This window comes from Panulirus ornatus, chromosome 8 (genome assembly GCF_036320965.1).
Source record: "Panulirus ornatus isolate Po-2019 chromosome 8, ASM3632096v1, whole genome shotgun sequence".
NCBI lineage: Eukaryota > Metazoa > Arthropoda > Malacostraca > Decapoda > Palinuridae > Panulirus > Panulirus ornatus.
Window position 1 is genome coordinate 17,315,635 of NC_092231.1, and position 22,655 is coordinate 17,338,289.

Genomic DNA, 22,655 nt, shown 5'->3' on the forward strand with positions numbered 1-22,655 from the left:
TAAGTGTAGCGAGAACTGCAAAACTGGACACAGTCAATATAGTCCACTTAAGGCGGCCGGGTCCCCCCCCCCCCCACATCACTTTTCAGATCCTCCTGGCCCTAGCCTAGGCCTTTACCTACCTGGTGTTCATCTCTACTGCCTTCCCCTCGCACACCACCCTCTTAAATCCTCCTGGCCCTCTTTCCCCTGCCTTTCTCCCACACCGATTCTCCTGGTTCTTTTCTTTGGACTGGGACCCGGCCCCTTTGTCAAAGGAGAACTGGATCGTCCAAAGGGGTAGAAGAGGGGGAGGTGATGCTGTGTGGAGGATGACTGGCTGGCTGGTGGGGAGGCAGGGGTCTTCACTAGGACTTAGCTACCTCTCGAGAGAAAAGGTGAGGGCCTTCAGCGTGGATGAGGGGTAGTTGGTGGTAGTGTGTGGAGGGTGACTAAATTCTAACCCTCACTTAATATCAAAATTCATCCATAACCTTCCCAACAACCTTATGAACCACTCCCTTAATTTCAGCCAAAACAATATCTACCGAAACCAACAGAAGCCAGTCTTCATTAATGAAACTTTAAACTCATACACATCCTCATCCTGAACCTCACCATCAACTTCACTAAGATATCACAAAGGAGAGAAGTTTAGACTACTTCTCACCCTTACATAAAATCTAAACTCAACCTCGTCCACAACTTTATCATTTACGTAACCCTTAATTTTACCCGCAACCATAATAATTCCTACAGGCATCCAAAAAGGCAGGGAAGCGACGTCCTACAGGACAACAGACAGAAAAGCAATTCAATTCAATCTGATGGAATTTTCAGACTCATGGAGAAACTCAACCTGAACCCCATGCGAATTTTTATTAAATGAACTTTAACTTTGCTAATCTATCACAGAGGAAAAGGTATAAGGACACAGTTCAGACTACATCTAACACTCACATAATAGCTATACTCACCCATAATCTTATTATGCTCTTCATCCTTAATTCCACCATCAACCACCACAATTCCTACCAGCGTCCCAAAAGAAAGGAAAATGGCACCCCACAGGATGATGCGAAAGAAAAGCAATTCAAACTTGTAAAACCTCAACCTGCACCTCCCCACATGATAAAATGTTAACCTCACCAAGTTACCACAATGCATACAGTGTAAGACATTTAGACTACAGCTTACCCTTAGAGAACATCAAATATGGCCCATAAACTCACCCACAACCTTCCCGTCAACCTCGCCTTTAATTTCACCCTCAACCACAACAATTTCGACCAGAACCTAAGAGGATAGGATAAAGGTGCCCCACACGACAATGACAGAAAAGTGCAACTCCGACTAGTTTTCTCCCTAATTGTACAACAAGTCTTCTCCCTAACTGTATATCAGACTTAAGCACAACCTCAACCCAAACCATATACTTAAAAATTTTTACCCACATCACATTAATTACACTTTGAACCTCAATCCCATACTCACTAGGTTAATACATATGATATGTAGAAAGAGTTCAGGTTTTTTATCACCCATGCATAACATGCAAACTCACCCATAATCCCATGCACAACCTTCCCATAAACCTCAGCCATATCTTCATCCTCAATCACAACAACTTCCACCATAACCCTATATGAAAGGATGGTGGGACCCTAAAGGACAATGATGAAAAAAAGCAATTCATACCCATCTTCACCATAACCAAAACTTCAAACTCATGCAAAACCTCAAATAGAACCTCACCCACATTATATTCCATCAACTCCACCCTGAACCTCACTCTCACCAGGTTACCACAAATAAGACGGTGTAGAGAGAGAAGTTCAGACTGTTTATTACATTCACAAAGCATCTAAACTTACCAATAACCTCACCCACAACCTTCGCATCAACCTTAACCATAACCTTATATCAACATCACCTTTGATTTCATTCTCAACCACAACAATTTCCACCAGAAACCCAGAAGACTTGATGGCAACAACCAACATTTTTTTTCTTTTTTTTTTTTTGCTTTGTCGCTGTCTCCCGCGTTTGCAAGGTAGCGCAAGGAAACAGACGAAAGAAATGGCCCAACCCCCCCCCCCCATACACATGTATATACATACGTCCACACACGCAAATATACATACCTACACAGCTTTCCATGGTTTACCCCAGACGCTTCACATGCCCTGATTCAATCCATTGACAGCACGTCAACCCCGGTATACCACATCGATCCAATTCACTCTATTCCTTGCCTTCCTTTCACCCTCCTGCATGTTCAGGCCCCGATCACACAAAATCTTTTTCACTCCATCTTTCCACCTCCAATTTGGTCTCCCACTTCTCCTCGTTCCCTCCACCTCCGACACATATATCCTCTTGGTCAATCTTTACTCACTCATTCTTTCCATGTGCCCAAACCATTTCAAAACACCCTCTTCTGCTCTCTCAACCATGCTCTTTTTATTTCCACACATCTCTCTTACCCTTATGTTAGTTACTCGATCAAACCACCTCACACCACACATTGTCCTCAAACATCTCATTTCCAGCACATCCATCCTCCTGCGCACAACTCTATCCATAGCCCACGCCTCGCAACCATACAACATTGTTGGAACCACTATTCCTTCAAACATACCCATTTTTGCTTTCCGAGATAATGTTCTCGACTTCCACACATTCTTCAAAGCTCCCAGAATTTTCGCCCCCTCCCCCACCCTATGATCCACTTCCGCTTCCATGGTTCCATCCGCTGCCAGATCCACTCCCAGATATCTAAAACACTTTACTTCCTCCAGTTTTTCTCCATTCAAACTTACCTCCCAATTGACTTGACCCTCAATCCTACTGTACCTAATAACCTTGCTCTTATTCACATTTACTCTTAGCTTTCTTCTTTCACACACTTTACCAAACTCAGTCACCAGCTTCTGCAGTTTCTCACATGAATCAGCCACCAGCGCTGTATCATCAGCGAACAACAACTGACTCACTTCCCAAGCTCTCTCATCCCCAACAGACTTCATACTTGCCCCTCTTTCCAAAACTCTTGCATTCACCTCCCTAACAACCCAATCCATAAACAAATTAAACAACCATGGAGACATCACACACCCCTGCCGCAAACTTACATTCACTGAGAACCAATCACTTTCCTCTCTTCCTACACGTACACATGCCTTACATCCTCGATAAAAACTTTTCACTGCTTCTAACAACTTGCCTCCCACACCATATATTCTTAATACCTTCCATAGAGCATCTCTATCAACTCTACCATATGCCGTCTCCAGATCCATAAATGCTACACACAAATCCAATTGCTTTTCTAAGTATTTCTCACATACATTCTTCAAAGCAAACACCTGATCCACACATCCTCTACCACTTCTGAAACCACACTGCTCTTCCCCAGTCTGATGCTCTGTACATGCCTTCACTCTCTCAATCAATACCCTCCCATATAATTTACCAGGAATACTCAACAAACTTATACCTCTGTAATTTGAGCACTCACTCTTATCCCCTTTGCCTTTGTACAATGGCACTATGCACGCATTCCGCCAATCCTCAGGCACCTCACCATGAGTCATACATACATTAAATAACCTTACCAACCAGTCAATAATACAGTCACCCCCTTTTTTAATAAATTCCACTGCAATACCATCCAAACCTGCTGCCTTGCCGGCTTTCATCTTCCGCAAAGCTTTTACTACCTCTTCTCTGTTTACCAAATCATTTTCCCTAACCCTCTCACTTTGCACACCACCTCGACCAAAACACCCTATATCTGCCACTCTATCATCAAACACACTCAACAAACCTTCAAAATACTCACTCCATCTCCTTCTCACATCACCACTACTTGTTATCACCTCCCCATTTGCACCCTTCACTGAAGTTCCCATTTGCTCCCTTGTCTTACACACTTTATTTACCTCCTTCCAGAACATCTTTTTATCCTCCCTAAAATTTAATAATACTCTCTCACCCCAACTCTTATTTGCCCTCTTTTTCACCTCTTGCACCTTTCTCTTGACCTCCTGTCTCTTTCTTTTATACATCTCCCACTCAATTGCATTTTTTCCCTGCAAAAATCGTCCAAATGCCTCTCTCTTCTCTTTCACTAATAATCTTACTTCTTCATCCCACCACTCACTACCCTTTCTAATCAACCCACCTCCCACTCTTCTCATGCCACAAGCATCTTTTGCGCAATCCATCACTAATTCCCTAAATACATCCCATTCCTCCCCCACTCCCCTTACTTCCATTGTTCTCACCTTTTTCCATTCTGTACTCAGTCTCTCCTGGTACTTCCTCACACAAGTCTCCTTCCCAAGCTCACTTACTCTCACCACCCTCTTCACCCCAACATTCACTCTTCTTTTCTGAAAACCCATACAAATCTTCACCTTAGCCTCCACAAGATAATGATCAGACATCCCTCCAGTTGCACCTCTCAGCACATTAACATCGATAACCAACATGATAATGATAAAAAAAAATGCATTTCAGGCCCATGTTCACCATAATCCAATCTTCAAACTCATAGAAAAACCTCACCCACATGGCAATACATCAAGCTCATCCTCAAAAACATTGCTGCCACAAAGATAATGGCACAGGGAGAAAAGTTCAGACTAATGCTTACCCTCAAACATCTAAACTCGCCCGTAACTATTCCACAACCTTCCCAACAACCTCACTTTTAATTTCACCCTATACCACAATTTCTACCAGAACCCTAGAGCAGATGATTGTGGCTCCCTCCACAACAATAAGAAAATAACATGCAAACTTACACATAACCTCTCCATAGACCTCATCTTTAGTTTCACCCTTAACCACAAGGATTTCTACTAGAACCCCAGAACACAGACAACATCCCACATGACGGAAAAAAAAAAAAAAGGCAAATCTTCACATCACTTGAAACTTCAATTTCACTAAAAAATTCAACTTGAACATTAACCACAATTAAAAAAAACAATTGCACTTAACCCAACCAAGTTACAAAAAAAGGAGGTGTGGAGAGAGAATGTCCAACTACTCACCCTCACATAACATTTGAACTGACCCAAAAGCTCACTCATATCATCATAGTTAACATCTCCCTTAACCAATCACAATTCCTATCAGCACCCCAGAGAACAGGATGGTAGTGCCCCAAAGGACAATGGTTAGGAAAAAAAAAAATCAGGCCAATCTTCACCCTAACCAAACCTTCACTCATACACAACCTTAACCTGTACCTCATCCACATTACATTACATTAACCTCATCCATAATATATTACAAGAACCTCTCCCTAAACCTCACTCTCAACCTTTCCAAATAACCAAAAAAAAAGTTGTACAGAGAGGTTCAGGCTTATCACTATCTTATAACATCTACACCCATCCATAACCATAACACACTATCATGAACCTCACCCTTATATCATCCTCAACCACAATAATTCCCAAAATGATAGAATGTTGGCACCTCAAAAGCTAATGAAAAAAAATAAATCTAAGCCAATCTTCTTCCTAATCAAAACTTAAGTCTCATGCAAAACCTGAATCTGAACTTCATTCACATGAAAATACATCACCTTGAACGTCACTCTCAACATCACTAAGTTACCACAAAAAAAAAGGTGTAGACAGAAAAATTCTGGCTACTTCTCACCATCACGTAACATCTAAACTCAACCAAAACTTTTCTATTAACCAACCTTTAATTTCGCCTTCAAGGATAACAATTTCTAATGGAACCCTAGGAGGACGAGAGATCTGCTTCCCACAGATCAATGATAGAAAAAAACGGTTCAGGTCAATCCACACAAACAAAACAAACTCATGCTCAAATCCAATCTAACCCTTTATAGTACTTCAACCTCATCCACACTACACTACATAAACCCCACTCTAAACTTCACTGAATTACCACAAAAGAGGTGTCAAGAAAGTTCAGACAACTACTCACCTTCACATAACATCTAAACTTACCCATAACCTCACCCAAATCATTATCATGAACTTGACCCTTAATTTCACAGCCAACCACAACAGTTCCTAATGGCACCCCAAAGGACAGGATGGCAGTGCCCCAAGGACAACAGCAGAGAAAAATCAATTCAGGCTAATCTTCATCCTACCTAAACCTTAAACCTCATGCAAAACCTGAAACTGTACCTCACCAACAAGAAAAACATATCAGCATCAGCCATGTCACCATAAAACTGAAGGTGTGTAGAGAAGTTCAGACTACTTCTCACCCTCACGCAACATCTTAATTCATACAAAACTTTTCTATTAACCTCACCTTTAATTTCACCCTGAACCACAATTTCTAATGGAACCTCTGTGGTAACTTGAGGTTTACAAAAACATTCAAGGTGGAATTTTTGTAATATACTGTGGGTAAAGTTTAGGTTGAAGATGTGCTTGAATCTGTAAGTTTGGTTTAGGTGAAGACTGGCATGAATTGCTTTTTGCTGTCTTTTTCTGTCAGAAGCAACTATCTCTTGTCTTTATGTATGTTGAGTATATTGTGCATTGACAATGTATGTTGAGTATATTGTGTTATAAACTATGTATGTTGAGTATATTGTGTATTAACGATGTATGTTGAGTATATTGTGTATTAACGATGTATGTTCAGTATATTGTGTATTACGGGCGAGGGTGTATTACCCTCGCCCGTAATACACTATATACTGAACATACATTGTTAATACACAATATACTCAAAATACATCGTTAATACACAATATACTCAACATACATAGTTTATAACACAATATACTCAACATACATCGTCAATGCACAATATACTCAACACACATAAAGACGAGATAGTTGCTTCTTACAGTAAAAGACAGCAAAAAGCAATTCATGCCAATCTTCACCTAAAGCAAACTTACAGATTCAAGCACATCTTCAACCTAAACTTTACCCACAGTATATTACAAAAATTCCACCTTGAATGTTATTGTAAACCTCATCAAGTTACCACAAAGGTGGAGTAGCGAGTTCAGACTACTTCTCACCTTCAAAAAAATCTAAAATAACTTACAACCTTGCCCAAAACATTACCATGAACCTAACCTATAATTTCACACTTAACCTTAACAATTCCTATAAGAACAGCAGGGAACTAAATGCTAGTGTCCCAGTGGAAAATGAGAGAAAGGCAATTAAAGCCAGTCTTCACCCTTACCAAACTTCCAACAACATGCAAATCCTGGCATTGAAACTTAAATCACATGAAAATACATCTTCACTCTCAACCTCACCAAGTTGAAGATTAATTTCCACCCTCACATAACATATGAACTCACCCACAACTTACCTGAAACTGTGACAAACGTCAGCAAGTGATGATATCACAATCAGCACACATAAGTACCAACACCGCTTTTTATTGACCTCGCCTTTAATTCAACCCTTAACCACGATGATTTCTAACAGAGCCCCAGACACGAGATAATTGCTTCCCACAGGACAATGATAGAAAAAAACATTTCAAGCTAATCTTCTTCCAAATGAAACCATTGGTCATGCAAATTTCAACATGAACCTTGATCAAATCATATCAATCAACCTCACCCACATCATATTACATTAACCTCTCCTTGAACCTCTTGCAAGAGAGGGAAAAGATGTAGAAAAAGTTCAGACTACTAACCTCCCTCACATAACATCTAAACTCATCCCTATCCTCACCTACAACCATAGCATGAATCTTGCCCTAAATTTCACCTTTAACCATGATAACTCCAAACTGTAACCTAGATACCAGCACCCAAGAAAACAATGACAGAAAAAAGCAGTTTGGACAGTCTTCACCTTAACAGAACATTCAGTATCATGCAAATCTTGAAACTGAACAACATCCACATGACAGTATATCACCCTGAACCTTTCTGTGAATCTCACCAAGTTACCACAATGGAGGTGTAAAGAGAAATGTTCAGGCTAGTTTTCACCCTCATATAACATCCAACCTTGCCCATAACTTCATAACCTTTTCATTAACCTCAGCTCTACTTTCACCCTCAACCACAACAATTTCTAAGACAGTCACTTGCCAAAGGACAATAATGAAAGGAAAAACCAATTCAGACCAATCTTCACCCAAACTAAACCATCCAACTCAAGCATAACCTCAACCACATTATATTACATCAACCTCACCTATATCACAATCAATCTCACCAAGTTACAATAAAGTAGGTGGAGAGAGAGAGAGAGAGAGAGAGAGAGAGAGAGAGAGAGAGAGAGAGAGAGAGAGTTTCAGACTACATCACAACCTTACAGAACATCTAAACTCATCCAGGTCTTTGTCAACAACCTGAACCTTACTCTTAACCTCAATGAGCTGCCACTGAGGTAAAGGTGAAGAGAGAAGTTCAGACCTCTACTCACCATCACACAACATCCAAACTCATGCATAACTTTATCAAGAACTTCATCTTTAACCCCACACCAAACCAAAGCAATTATTATCAGCATCCTGGAGGAAAAGACAGTAGCACCGCATGGGACAATAGAAAAAAAGCAATTCAATGCCAATGAACCTTCAAACTCATGCACATCATAGTGAATTTCACCCACGTGATGATATGTCAACTTCACCCTTAAACTCAATCTCGACCACAAAGTTATCACAAAGAAGGTGTAGACAAAATTTCCCACTAATTTGCACCCTGACAGAATTCAAACCCACCGATGACCTTGCCCACATCTTTCCCATGAATCTCATCTTTATTTCACCTTCAACCACATCAATTTCTACAGATACCCTAATGGCCAGAAAAGCATCTTCCCAAAGGACAATACAATATAATAGTAATTCAGGCAAATCTATCCCCTAACTGAACCTTCAAACCAATGCAGTCTTAGCTCTGAACCTCATCCCTATCACATTAACCTCAAACACCTTATATTACATTAACCCAATACATGTTATGTTACATTAACCTCACTCTGAACCTCACCTACTTTCCATGAATGAAAAGGTGTATAGAGTGTACTTCAAACAACTTTTCACCCTCTTATATAACACCAAAACATACCTGTAACCTCACATACAACCTTATCAAGAACCTCACCCTTATTTTCACCCTCTACTCTAAAATAATTTGTAATGATATCCATGAGAACAGAATGGCAACCAAGCAGTGATAAAATCAAGCAATTCTGGTCAATCATCAACATAACCTCACCTTCAAATTCTTTGAAAACCTCTACCAACCTCACCTATATAATGACACATGAAAACATCCTCAAACTCACCCTAAACCTCACTAGTTTACCACATGAGCTGTAAACCGAGTTCAAACTACTTTTCACCCCACATACTAACTAAACTCACCCATAGCCTTCCACAACCTTATCATGATCCTAACCTTTAGTTTCATAATCAACCACATCAATTCCTGTCAATGCTCAACAGGACAGGATATAAAAAAAGATAAAAAAGTAATTCATGCCAATCTTCACCCTACCAGACTTTCCAACTCATGCACAACCTCATCCTACAGCTTACCCACATCATATTACATCAACCTCACTCATTATATTACATCACACTCCTCATGAACCTCACCAACTTATCAAAGAAAGGGTGAAGAGAGAGAGGCTTAGACGACTACTCTATCATATAACATCTAATGTCATCCATAAACTCACCATCAATCTTATCGTGAAATTTACCCTTAATTTCACTGTCTATACCTTTGATGCCTACTCCAAACGGAACTCCCTCGAAGGGGTGGCCATTGCAACAGCCTCCATAACTAAAGAACTCCAATGCCACTTCTTAGCCTTTTGTGCCTCATCCTTAACAGGCCAATTTAGCAATGTTAGCTAAGGCTCCGACCTAATGTTCCTAATGACTACTTATATCTAATGCTCCTACCTACTACTTCAACTTAATGTTTCTATCTAATATTCCTGCCTAAATGTTCCTACCTTCTACTTTATTTACTGCTCCTACCATTTTGCCAAAAGGCAGGGTTAGCGAATAGTGCTCATTGCAAGATCTAGAGTTACGAAAAATGTGCTACACGAGTTAAGTGTTGATAAGTGTTACATATGACAAGGAAAGATTGTATGTTTGTGGACAGAATGCCAGTCGTCCGCATATTAGTGAGGCAAAAAGAAAGGACAGTTACCTGGGTCAGAGGAACGCAACCCTCACAAAACATCTAAGCTCACTTATAACCTCACTCATAAACTTACTTTTGTCCTCAACCACAGAACAGTGATAAAAAAAGCAATTCTGGCTAAGCTTCACTTTACTATCATAGTCATGCACAACCTCAACCTGAACTCATCCACATTACATTACATGAACCTCTTTCAACTTCAAAAAGTTACCACAATGGTGTAAAGAAAATTAACACTATTTCTCACCTTCACATAATATCAACCAAGCCACCTTTTCATCAAGCTCACCTTTAATTTCACGCTTAACCAAAACAATTATTAGAACCACTCACAGGACAGGGTAATGGAGCTCCACAGGACAACTGTAGAAAAAAAGCAATTCGGTCAATGTTCAACCTAACCGAACTCATGAAACCTAAACTTGAACCTTATCTACATTATCTACAACTTCTCTGAACATTATATTAAATAACCACATCAAGTTACCCTAAAGGAGAAAATGTCGAGAGAGGTTCACACTACTCCCCGTCCTCTAACATCTAAACTTGGCCATAAACTCACCCATTGCATTTTCATGAACCTCAAACTTAGTTTCAACCTCAACACCACCAATACATACCGTCACTCTAAAGGGCAAGTTGGTGGTGCTCCACATTACATTGCTTGAGAAAAGTAACTCACACCAATGTTCACTCTAAACAAACCTAAACATACCCATAACTTCACCCACAACGTTGCCATCAACCTTACCCTTAATTTCAAGCTCAGCCACAGCAAATTTCATTGGAACGAGAGGATGGCGGCATCCGCAGGACAATGATAGAAAAACCGGAATCCTGGCCAATTTTCATCCTCAACGACTCTTCACTCCTATGCACAACCTCAGCCTGAACTTCAACTATTTCGCATCAACCTAACCTACATTCTATAATATCCTCACCATGAACCTCATTCTCAACCTAACCGAGACACCAAAAGGGAGGAACGGAGCCTTGGCTGCCTCCATCATGGATGCCTATCTCTCCACCGTTGACATGCCGGCGACATCTGCCTCTCCACTGAACTCACCCGACGACTACCATCCCCTTACTTCCGTGGACTGACATCAATGCATGGATACGTTGGTTGTGGGGACAGATTCAATGGCGTCGGGGAAACATGCTACAACTTGGGGTACTAAGGTACGCAGAGGCCAAGTGTCACCCTGAGGCCAATACAATCAAGAGATATAAATATATATGTATATACCTGGGTGGGCCACGGTAGACCACAGACGGGCACTGACGCCCGGGGAAGGATGATGGCACAGGTAATACAGGTCCGCAAGGCGTGGGCATGGGCAACAAGGCAGTTATGGCGTCCTGTGATGGCTGGTAATATCTTGCGTCACTGTGTCAAGTCATTTTACTTCAATCCTTGATCCTACTCACTGCGCCGAGTAGGATTTGTAAAAGAGGTGAAGATGCGACACTGGGTTTATAAAACTCACACAAACCAAATACACAAATTAGTGATACGTATGGGCGGGTGTTGACCGAAAGACGACTTATCGCATCTGCCGACAGAGCGCATGACTGCCATTCAAAAGGGGGGACGAGCGCAATATATTAAGTATTAACATTACATATAAGGATACATTGGGTATAGCATGATACATAACATTAACTTCCCCTAATGCCTGATAATGTTATTCAGAACATGTCAAGGTAACTGACAAGTCCGGTGATGTGTCTTGGGTATTGGTTAAACGTCCAGCATGATGACCAGGTAATTGGTCGTATTTGTAAAAAAAAAAAAATTGGGTATCGAGCAAAATACAGGAAAAAAAAGATAGAAATAATATTGTGGTGGATTCGGACAAACTATCGTTGTGGGGAACGGGGAATGTGGACAGAAGGGAGGAGATAACCCGCATGTGATATGACATGATGACATTCCTAATGGCAGACTTCTGGCTCGAGTGAAGATGTTATGGATTAGTTTGTATATGAAAAAAATGGTTATTTTCTATTGTTCGTAAGGAAAATGGAGAATAATAATCTAAGTATTTTTTTCATGAAATATGAAGTGTACGACCACAGATGTCATACTTTTACATTGCTTGTGAAGATGTTATATCCCTACAGGAAACTGGCACCTAAAATGAAAGTTTGATAGCTTTGCGTGATTATCATCGTGTCTGTGTACCAGCTAATATGTTTAAAATTGTAGGGTATATCCAATAATCCTAGAGCTATGTTACTCCTTTCGGTTTACTTACCACTAAGAGTTTAAAATCACCCTTCCATTTCATCAAACAAGCCCTAGATAGCTCCCAGATACTTAAATTCTGTCTCCTAATCTTTCTACCCCCATATCCATAACATCGTTTAGTACACTTTCTTCTCTCACTCTAGAGGATTTTTCATAATACATATACTTTCACTCTGTTTCTTTTCAAATATTATTACTTTAACCTGCATTTGCCTTCAATCGCCTATGCTTATACACATCATAAAACTCCATTTCTGCAACTCCTCATCACTCTCAGCAAACAGCAGCAGCATCTGCAAACAGGCTTCTTACAAGCCATTATACCTCACCAGTGCACTCCATCTCTACACTCTTTATCCCTAGTCTTGCTTTCATCTCTCACATCACTCCAGCCATATATATGCTAAAAGCCACGGTGACATAACACAGCCTGCCTCATATCCATACGTATACTGAAACTTTGGCTCTTCATCCACTCTCACATGTACATTTGCTCCTCTACTGAAGGTTCTCACTCCATACAGTAGTTATCCTCCCACCTCATATATCCTTAACACATCCCATTAAGCAATCCACTCAGTTATGCCGTATGTTTTCTCCAGATCCATAAAAGCTACATACAGCTTCTTACCTTTTGCTATGTACTTTTCATCGGTTATTCTCGCTGTAAAAATCTGATCCACACATCTCATACCTTTCCTAAAATCCCCTTGCACCTAGCTTATTTACATTCAGATTTACATTGTCACATCCATCACTATCAATCAGTCTTGGTATACTTAACAAAGTTTTTTCCATATAATTGCTACATACATCCTTAGCACTTTTTCCTTTGAAAAAGGGAACATTAATAGCTTTCACCCAATCCTCAGGCATAACCTTCTCATTTACATACTAAATTACATATCACACTTTCTCCTCCACACCTCAACATTTCAGCTGTAATCCCATCCACTCCAGGTGACTTTCCTACCTTCAGCCTTATTATAATTATTTCTATCTCCCCTCTTGCTATAGGCCTCTGCACTTGCATCCTTTCCTTCCATCCTCCATACCCATGCATGTCACAACTACTGATGTCCGAGTTCTCTTTCCTTCCAGACTAGCTCCAACAAAAACTGCAGAGCCAATCCTAAACACTGGAAGTAACAAAAGGAGCCACAAAGAGGTCTGAAATGGACAAGCAAAAAAAAAGTGAAAAAAAGGCAGCTGAAAAATGTCAAGAGAGGAAGCCATCAAGAGACATTATACTCCTGGACGAGGTCTTTAAACAGCAACTTGCAAGAAAGCCATTCATCCTGAAGTGGGAAAAACAGTTGTGGAAGGCTAAAGATATGACTTTAACCTGTGGGTTTCTCTCAATTTACTCACTTCAAAGAACTCCTGGGTAATCACAGCAACAAGCTGGTAGACCTCATAAAAGCTGAATGAAAACAACCTCTCAAGTTCCCAGTAAGCCATCGACATGAGTTGGGAAAAGGTTTCATTTGGAACTAAGGACAGTCAGTTAATATGAGAAACATAGATTCCAATGAAATCATGCTCTCACTGTCTAATGTAATCCATGGAACCCCCTGAAGGAAAATGCTAATAAAACTCTGCAGATCTAAAGAGTCCATAAACCTGGGGACCACATTTTTATATATCTGAGGGCAGACCTGCTGTAAAGAGAGGAAACAACGAAGCAATGGAGTCTTCAGAAATATTTCATTGCATAAGATACAGCCGTATCCTTGGACTGAACCTTGCAAGCTTTCAACAGATAGACCTCAAGAACATCCAGCCTCTTGACCTTAAGGCTGAGTATGTTCATTGAGTCAAGAGGTGGACTTACAGAACTGCTAAAGGAGGGACAAGAATTGGGAGGAGTTTCTGATGGAGAGGATAGAAATTAGGTTTTAGAGGCACAGGGCAAAGTGCCACCCTGAGGCCAGTACAGTCATTGTGAGAGACACCTGAGTAGGTCATGGCAGACCACTGATGGTCACTGACACTCATCACAGGTAATGCAGGCTGGCAAAGCATGCAGGTGGGCACTTATGGCATCCTGCAATGGCAGTACCTTATGCTACTGTGTCAGTCTTTTTACACCATTCCTTGATCCTACTTACCGTGGCATGTAGGAATGGTGAAACAAAGGCATTGATGAACAGTTGACATGAAAGTTTACCAACAAATGAACAAGATGCACAAGCAAGACTTAGTGATACATGAGTGTGTATGCTAACTTCCCAAGAACTAATCCAATCGGCCTTCAGAGTGCATCACATTCCTTCAAACATGTGGGAGATGAGCATAATGCATTCCATTATTAAAATTATATGTAGGAGTACAAGATACATAATGGAACATAAAGGTACATAACAAATTTCCTCCACAAACATCACATATGAAAGTAGTATCATGACTAAGGCATGGACTCCAGACCTGTTATTGACTAAATAATTCATAAACCTTGCTACAAAGTCTTGAGAACACCTCCCATAGACAATAATTCTCTTCTTAAGACATGCCTAATTGTTATCAGCCAAATCTGAACTGAAAGGCCACAATGAGCTATTGTTTCTTATTGTAAGCATCACATTCAGACTGAGAAGCCAGGGTCAGTAAATCAACCTTATCCAGCCGAATTGCTGTGACCTTGCTGGATTATTTTTTTTTGCGTTTAAGGTACCAGTCATGGACAAAAGTCCACGTCAAGGCCAGACCTTAATTGAAATATAGAGAGAATTATGAAATGAAAAACAAAAAGACAAGGGAAAGTATTTATGAATTTTTGAGAAGAAAATCCTGTCTTGAAATCTCCAGGGTATAGTTATTGGGAAAGACACGAGAAGGTAGAGAGTTCCAAAGTTTTGACGTGTAGGGAAACAAGCAGTTGTCAAAAAGGTCCACCTTTTAGTTGCTGATAGCAACACAATGATTGTATGATGTAGCAACTTGCCAAGTATTGTGTGGTCTAGCTAATGGTATGGGCACACAAGCAGCCAGCTCTCAGGAGCAAAAAACCCAAGTGATATCTATGGAAGAGCGAAAGTGAACCAACATTGCAGCACAAGGCAAGGGGGTCAAGTTTGGAAGTTAGCCTAGGACTGTATACATGGCAGATCACTTTTGACTCAACTTTGTCAATTAAGGATGCAGAGCTAGAACTTCCTCATTACTCCATTAAAGGACAAATCAGTCCTTTGTATAAATGAGCAACTGTTCAGAAGAGAAGTTTTGACATCTAAACAAGACACCTAGTTTCTTAGAAGTAGACTTAGCTACTCTTGTTATGTGGGGTTTCTAAGAAAGAGTGGATGATACAGTAATACCAAGTATGTTTATCAAGTCAAGAAGTGGAATTACAGAACCATCAAAGGAGAGATGAGTTTTGAGGAGTCTTCGATATAGAGAGGGGTAGAAATTGGGTCTTGGAGGCATTAAACTTAACAAGATTTTTGTCTACCCCACTGAGATATCTAAGTCTGAATTCATTGCTCTGCAAATTCTTAAATATACAAAGTCTTTAAGTATACATTTTTTTCTCCTGTCTTATGAAGGTCACACAAACTCCCTGACTTCAACAAATATTCAAAAGCATTAGAATGTAACTCTTAAGGTTTAATTAGGATTCTCTGTCAAAGGGTAAAGAAATGTTGGTTTGAACTTTCAACAAAATTACTAATATAAGGTATATCTGATCCAGGACCTTATTTGGCATAGGTGCATAAGATTGCATATGATGTGCACATGTAAAGTTCTTTTTTATTTGCCATCTTGCATATACTATCTAGACCACAGCCCTCTTTGAACAAAGTTTTTGAATGCCCTCATCACATAAAAACTACCAATTCAATGTAATATCTAATAAAGAAAAACTAGGACTCAATTTCTAACTGGTCAACTCCAAAATGTAATTTTTTCTACATGTCTAGTACACAGCAGGCAGGCAATACTTTAAAAAAAAAATTAATAATCTGACTTTTGCAGTAATCATCTCATCTCTTCACCAGTCAATACTTAAACTATTATATCTAAAGGACATAGTAGTGGGAGATTCACTTGCTTGCAAAATAGCAGAATTTGGTATTAGAGTTTAGAAGTGTGTGAAAAAGAGCAAAATTGAGAGTAAATATGAATAAAAGCAAGGTCATTAGGTTTAGTAGTGAAGAGAGAGAAGCTAGTTGTTGGGGTGTGAGTTTGAATGGAGAAAAATTGAAGGAAGAAGTATTTTACATACTTGGGGGTGGACATGACAGCAAATAGAACCATGTAAGCAGAGGCAAGTCTTAGGGTTGATGGTTCTAGGAGCAGAGGATGTGTAGAATGAGAGGTTACCATCTGGGAGGGCAAAAATGGGTATGTTTGAAGGTATGGTAGTCCTAATAATGTATGGATGCAAGGAACTGGCTTTTAGAAGATTATGTATGCAATAGGGTGTATATGCTGGAAATGGAGGACAATCTGTGGTATGAGGGTTGATCACTTCAGAAAAGATGGGCGAAAGAGAGTTGCGGTAATAAGAAATGAAGTGAAATGAGAGCTGCACGGGGCAATCTGAAATGGTATGGACATATGGAGAGAATGAGCTACAGGTTGACAAAGAGGATACATGTCAAAAGTGGAGGGTAGAAAGAGAGAGAGGAGACCAATAAGAGATGGAAGGATGTAGTGAAAAAGATTTTGAGTGCTCATGGCCTGAACATGCATGAGGGTGGGAGATGGATCAGTAAGTATACAAGAGGAGATATGTCGACAATGGACTGAATCAGGGTTCTGAAGCATCTGTTGTCCTGGTTGTGGATAGGGGTTTATGGTTTCAGTGCATTACATATAACAACTACAAATGAATGTCAGTGACAAAGGCCTTTTCTTTAAGTCTGTTGCTGGTGCAATCTTACTAATGCAGTTAACAGCAAACAAGTATGGAACCATGGAAGCGGAAGTGGATCATAGGGTGGGGGAGGGGGCGAAAATCCTGGGGGCCTTGAAGAATGTGTGGAAGTCGAGAACATTATCTCGGAAAGCAAAAATGGGTATGTTTGAAGGAATAGTGGTTCCAACAATGTTGTATGGTTGCGAGGCGTGGGCTATGGATAGAGTTGTGCGCAGGAGGATGGATGTGCTGGAAATGAGATGTTTGAGGACAATGTGTGGTGTGAGGTGGTTTGATCGAGTGAGTAACGTAAGGGTAAGAGAGATGTGTGGAAATGAAAAGAGCGTGGTTGAGAGAGCAGAAGAGGGTGTTTTGAAGTGGTTTGGGCACATGGAGAGGATGAGTGAGGAAAGATTGACCAAGAGGATATATGTGTCGGAGGTGGAGGGAACAAGGAGAAGAGGGAGACCAAATTGGAGGTGGAAAGATGGAGTGAAAAAGATTTTGTGTGATCGGGGCCTGAACATGCAGGAGGGTGAAAGGAGGGCAAGGAATAGAGTGAATTGGAGCGATGTGGTATACCGGGGTTGACGTGCTGTCAGTGGATTGAAGCAAGGCATGTGAAGCGTCTGGGGTAAACCATGGAAAGCTGTGTAGGTATGTATATTTGCGTGTGTGGACGTATGTATATACATGTGTATGGGGGGGGGGTTGGGCCATTTCTTTCGTCTGTTTCCTTGCGCTACCTCGCAAACGCGGGAGACAGCGACAAAGTATAATAAATAATAAAAAAATATAAATATAAGTATAAAAAATCTAGATATTTCTATATACAGAATCTAACTTCCTTTGAACTCTAGAAAAGAATTTTGACTAAAATGCTTCTTATTTTTTAAACACATGATTTGAAGGCAATTCTTTCTCCAAGAGCAAGTAAATCCACATTTGCCTCATCATTCTTTATTTCAAAAACCTGTGTATATACACATTACATATACATCTTTGTAGGTAGAAAAGACAGAAAACTGAAGTATATGGACTATCTTCCAAACCATTACAGTATCTATTTTTCTATGGTCACGTAATTTTTCTTCATCCAACACACCTTTTATAATTATTACACTGTTAACAATTCACAATAACTTAGAGACAACACAGATGCTTCTTTCCATACTTGAACTACATACTGATCATGGACATGCATATATATATATATATATATATATATATATATATATGTCATGACAAGTATCATGAGATGAGAAATCAAATGACCTTTAAAGTTATCACCTCACCAATCAACCAGCTTTCAGTTACTAATAAGGCAAAAGCCTAGATGACTTAAATCCACTAAACCAGGCACTTAGGTTACACCACCATGTCATAAAGATCCCATCAGAAAGAAAAAGAAAAATCACTTGGCTCATCAGTTATACATATCTATGTTACATTCAACAAAAAAGCAGTGGAACATACACTTTCACAAGTAAAGCAATATCATACCTTAAAACTAATTTTCTAAACTTAACATTGCACTCTTGAGATTTCTGCTATATTTACAAGGTAAGCCACATGACTAAAGAAAGACAATCATTAATAGAAAAAAAATCAAACAATGAGACTTCAGCTCACTCATCAATCTATTAATCAAAATCAACAGCATTGGTATAGAGCCATTCACAATTATCAAAACTCCACAAGTGCACAAACGATACAAAGGCAGTTGGGGTCATGGGCCAAAGTACACTTCTACAAATACACATATGTCGACAATTCATACCTTTCAGCCAAATTTATTTGTATAAAGCTTTTCCAATAGCTACGATGAAAATATTGTTAATTCACATATCAAAACTAGTGAATGAAAGTGGCCACTCTCAAAATTCAGGTTTTTCACTTGCTTCAAAATTCATGAATACTTTTCCTTGTCTTTTCTTTTTCTATTTCATATTTCTCTCTACATTCAAATTAAGGTCTGGCCTTAATGTGGACTTTTGTCCATGACTGGAGCCTTAAAAAAGTGTTGATTTTCAAAACCCTATATTTTCAAAATAACACTTTCTTTGTAAACTTTTAGGGGGTCATGAAAACTGTATTTTTTATAAATACAGAAGTGTTGATAACTTTGAATGACACAAATATGAATTATTTACAACATACAGCACATTTAAATGATGGATGAAATGGAATCTTTACAGGGAATAACTGAAAAGCTAAACTGTATGTCTTTCTAAAGAAATAATAAATCCCAAACTTCTATATGTGATGCGAATTCCTCAGAAAAGAGGTGGAAGGATACATCATCCAACCTGCATGGTTTAGTAGATTTTTCAGGCTTACATACTAGGAAATCAAGTCTATTTTCTTAGTTCATAAATATTTTTCATACTTTATCACCATTTTCCATGTTAGCTAGTTAGTGCTAGGGGCACATGAAGAAAGGTCACATCCACTCATATCCATTCTCTAGCTGTCATGTCTAATGCCCTGAAATTATAGCTCCCTATCCACAATCAGGACCCACAGACCTTTCCAAGGTTTAACTCTGATGCATCATATGTCCTGATTCAGTCCACTGACAGCATGTAGACCCCAGCATACCACATCATTCCAATTCACTCTATCCCCTGCATGCCTTTCACCCTCCTCAATGCTCAGGACCTGATTGATCAAAACAATCTTTTTCACTCCATCCTTCCATCTCCAAATTGGTCTACCAGTTCTCCCTGTTCTCTCCGCTTCTGACACGTATATCCATTTTGTCAACCTTTCCTCATTCATTCCCTCCATACATCCAAACCATTTCAACACACCCTCTTCTGCTCTCTCAATCACATTCTTTTTACTTCCACACATCTCTCTTACCCTTTCATTACTTACTCGATCAAACCACCTGGGGATGCGGGAGAAAGAACACTTACCATGTATTCCCAGCGTGTCGTAGAAGGTGACTAAAAGGGAGGGAGTGAGGGGCTGGAAATCCTCCCCTCCCATTTTTTAATTTTCCTAAAGAAGAAACAGAGAAGGGAGCCATGTGAGGATATTCCCTCAAAGGCTCAGTCTTCTGTTCTTAGTGCTACCTTACTAATGCTGGAAATGGTGAATATGTATGAAAAAATGAAAATATATATATATCCAAAGGAGTGAATGTCTGGAATGATGAATGTGATGATCAATGTCACAAGTAACTAGCAGGTTCCCAGTAACCAGTTATCTGAGGAGGTGACCACTATTACATAGTTTGACTTTACATTTCAAGGGGTTTATGTTACCATCACATAAAAAGATTGTAAACAAGTATGTTCAAACTTTGTAGTCAGGTACAGAAAACAACCAACTCATAAGGTACTTATTAGGCTTGTGCCTTTGAAAACTCAACTAAAAGGGTGGAAAATTCAGCAAGGGTGCAGGTCGTTCGAATAGCTTCAGGATCAAAGTGTGTGCGGCTGGCTTTGTGTTTTGCACTTCTTAAGTATTCTACTATTTTGTTAATTTTGCCCAAGTCGTAGCCTGTAAATAAGAAACATGACTTTACTAAACCGACCATTAATAATGTGCTGAGAGGGGCAGCTGGAGGGATGTCTGATCAGTATCTTGTGGAGGCAAAGATGAAGATTTGTAGAGGTTTTCAGAAACGAAGAGAGAGAGTTGGGAGAAGAGAGTGGTGAGAGCAAGTGACCTTGGAAAGGAGACTTGTGTGAGGAAGTACAAGAAGAGACTGAGTGCAGAATGGCAAAAGGTGAGAAAATGACATAAGGGGAGTGGGGGAGGAATAGGATGTAATCTGGGAAGTGGTGATGGCTTGTACAAAACATGCATGTGGCATGAAAAAGGTGGGAGGTGGGCAGATTAGAAAGGGTAATGAATGGCGGAATGAAACAGTAAGATTGTTAGTGAAAGAGAAGGGAGAGGCGTTTGGACGATTTTTGCTGGGAAGTAGTGCAAATGGCTGGGAGATGTATAAAAGAAAGAGGCAAGAGGTCAAGAGAAAGGTGCAAGAGGTGAAAAAGGGGGCAAATGAGAGTTGGGGTGAGAGAGTATCAGTGAATTTTAGGCTGAATAAAAAGATGTTTTGGAAGGAGGTAAATAAAGTGCATAGGACAAGAGAACAAATGGGAACATCAGTAAAGGGGGCAAAAGGGGGGATAATAACAAGTAGTGATGAAGTGAGGAGATGAAAATTTTGAAGGTTTGTTGAACGTGTTTGATGACAGAGTGACAGATATAGGGTGTTTTGGTCGGGGTGGTGTGCGAAGTGAGAGGGGTCAGGGAGAATGGTTTGGTGAACAAAGAAGAGGTAGTGAAAGCTTTGAGGAAGATGTAAGCCAGCAAAGTGGCAGGTTAGGATGGTATTGAAATGGAATTTATAATGAAGGGGGTGACTGTGTTGTTGATTGGTTGGTAAGGGTATTCAATGTATGTATGGATCATGGTGAAGTGCCTGAGGATTGGCAGAATGTATGCATAATGCCATTGTACAAAGGCATGAGTTTGTTGAGTATTCCTGGGAAATTATATGGGAGGGTATTGATTAAGAGGGTGAAGGCATGTACAGAGCATCAGCTTGGGGAAGAGCAGTGTGGTTTCATAAGTGGTAGAGGATGTGTGGATCAGGTGTTTGCTTTGAAGAATGTATTTGAGAAATACTTAGAAAAACAGATGGATTTGGATGTAGCATTTATGGAACTGGAGAAGGCATATGATAGGGTGGATAGAGATACTTTGTGGAAGGTTTTAAGAGGACATGGTGTGGGAGGTAAGTTGCTAGAAGCAGTAAAAGGTTTTTACCAAGGATGTGAGGCATGAGTATGAGTAGGAAGAGATGAAAGTGACTGGTTCCCAGTGAATGTCGGTTTGCTGCAGGGGTGTGAGATGTCTCCATGGTTATTTAATTTGTTTATGGATGGGGTGGTTAGGGAGATGAATGCAAGAGTTTTGGAGAGAGGGGCAAGTATGCAGTCTGTTTTGGATGGGACGGCTTGGGAAGTGAGTCGGTTGTTGTTCGCTGATGATACAGCACTGGTGGCTGATTTGAGTGAGAACTACAGAAGTTGGTGACTGAGTTTGGTAAAGTGTGGGAAAGAAGAAAGTTGAGAGTAAATGTGAATAATAGCAAGATTATTAGGTTCAGTATCATTAAGGGACAAGTTAACTGGGAGGTAAGTTTGAATGGAGTGCTTCTAACATTAACATGCAAATGTAAAATGTGGACATGGAACAGACAATGTTAAGAGATTGGATGGTATATGTACTGGTGAGGTTTGTTATGTGAGCAACAGGAAAAGATATGAAGTGTGGTATCACAGCACGGTTCAGAGAAACACCTTGAATTGGTTGTATATAGGATGCACAATGAAAGGATGGTAAAGAAAACATACATAGAAAGGGAAAAGAAC

General features: G+C 39.9%; 1 protein-coding gene across 3 annotated transcripts in view; it reads right to left on the reverse strand.

The window, feature by feature from the left end:
- Positions 1-18,203: 18,203 nt before the first annotated feature.
- The window catches only part of LOC139749849 (TRMT1-like protein), a 33,901-nt gene continuing 29,449 nt past the window's right edge, over positions 18,204-22,655 (reverse strand). For all 3 annotated transcript variants that reach the window (XM_071664175.1, XM_071664176.1, XM_071664174.1), the window contains one exon: positions 18,204-20,769. In XM_071664175.1, coding sequence (XP_071520276.1) covers positions 20,612-20,769 — 158 coding nt within the window. In that variant the 3' untranslated portion in view covers positions 18,204-20,611. The remainder of the gene's footprint in view (positions 20,770-22,655) is intronic.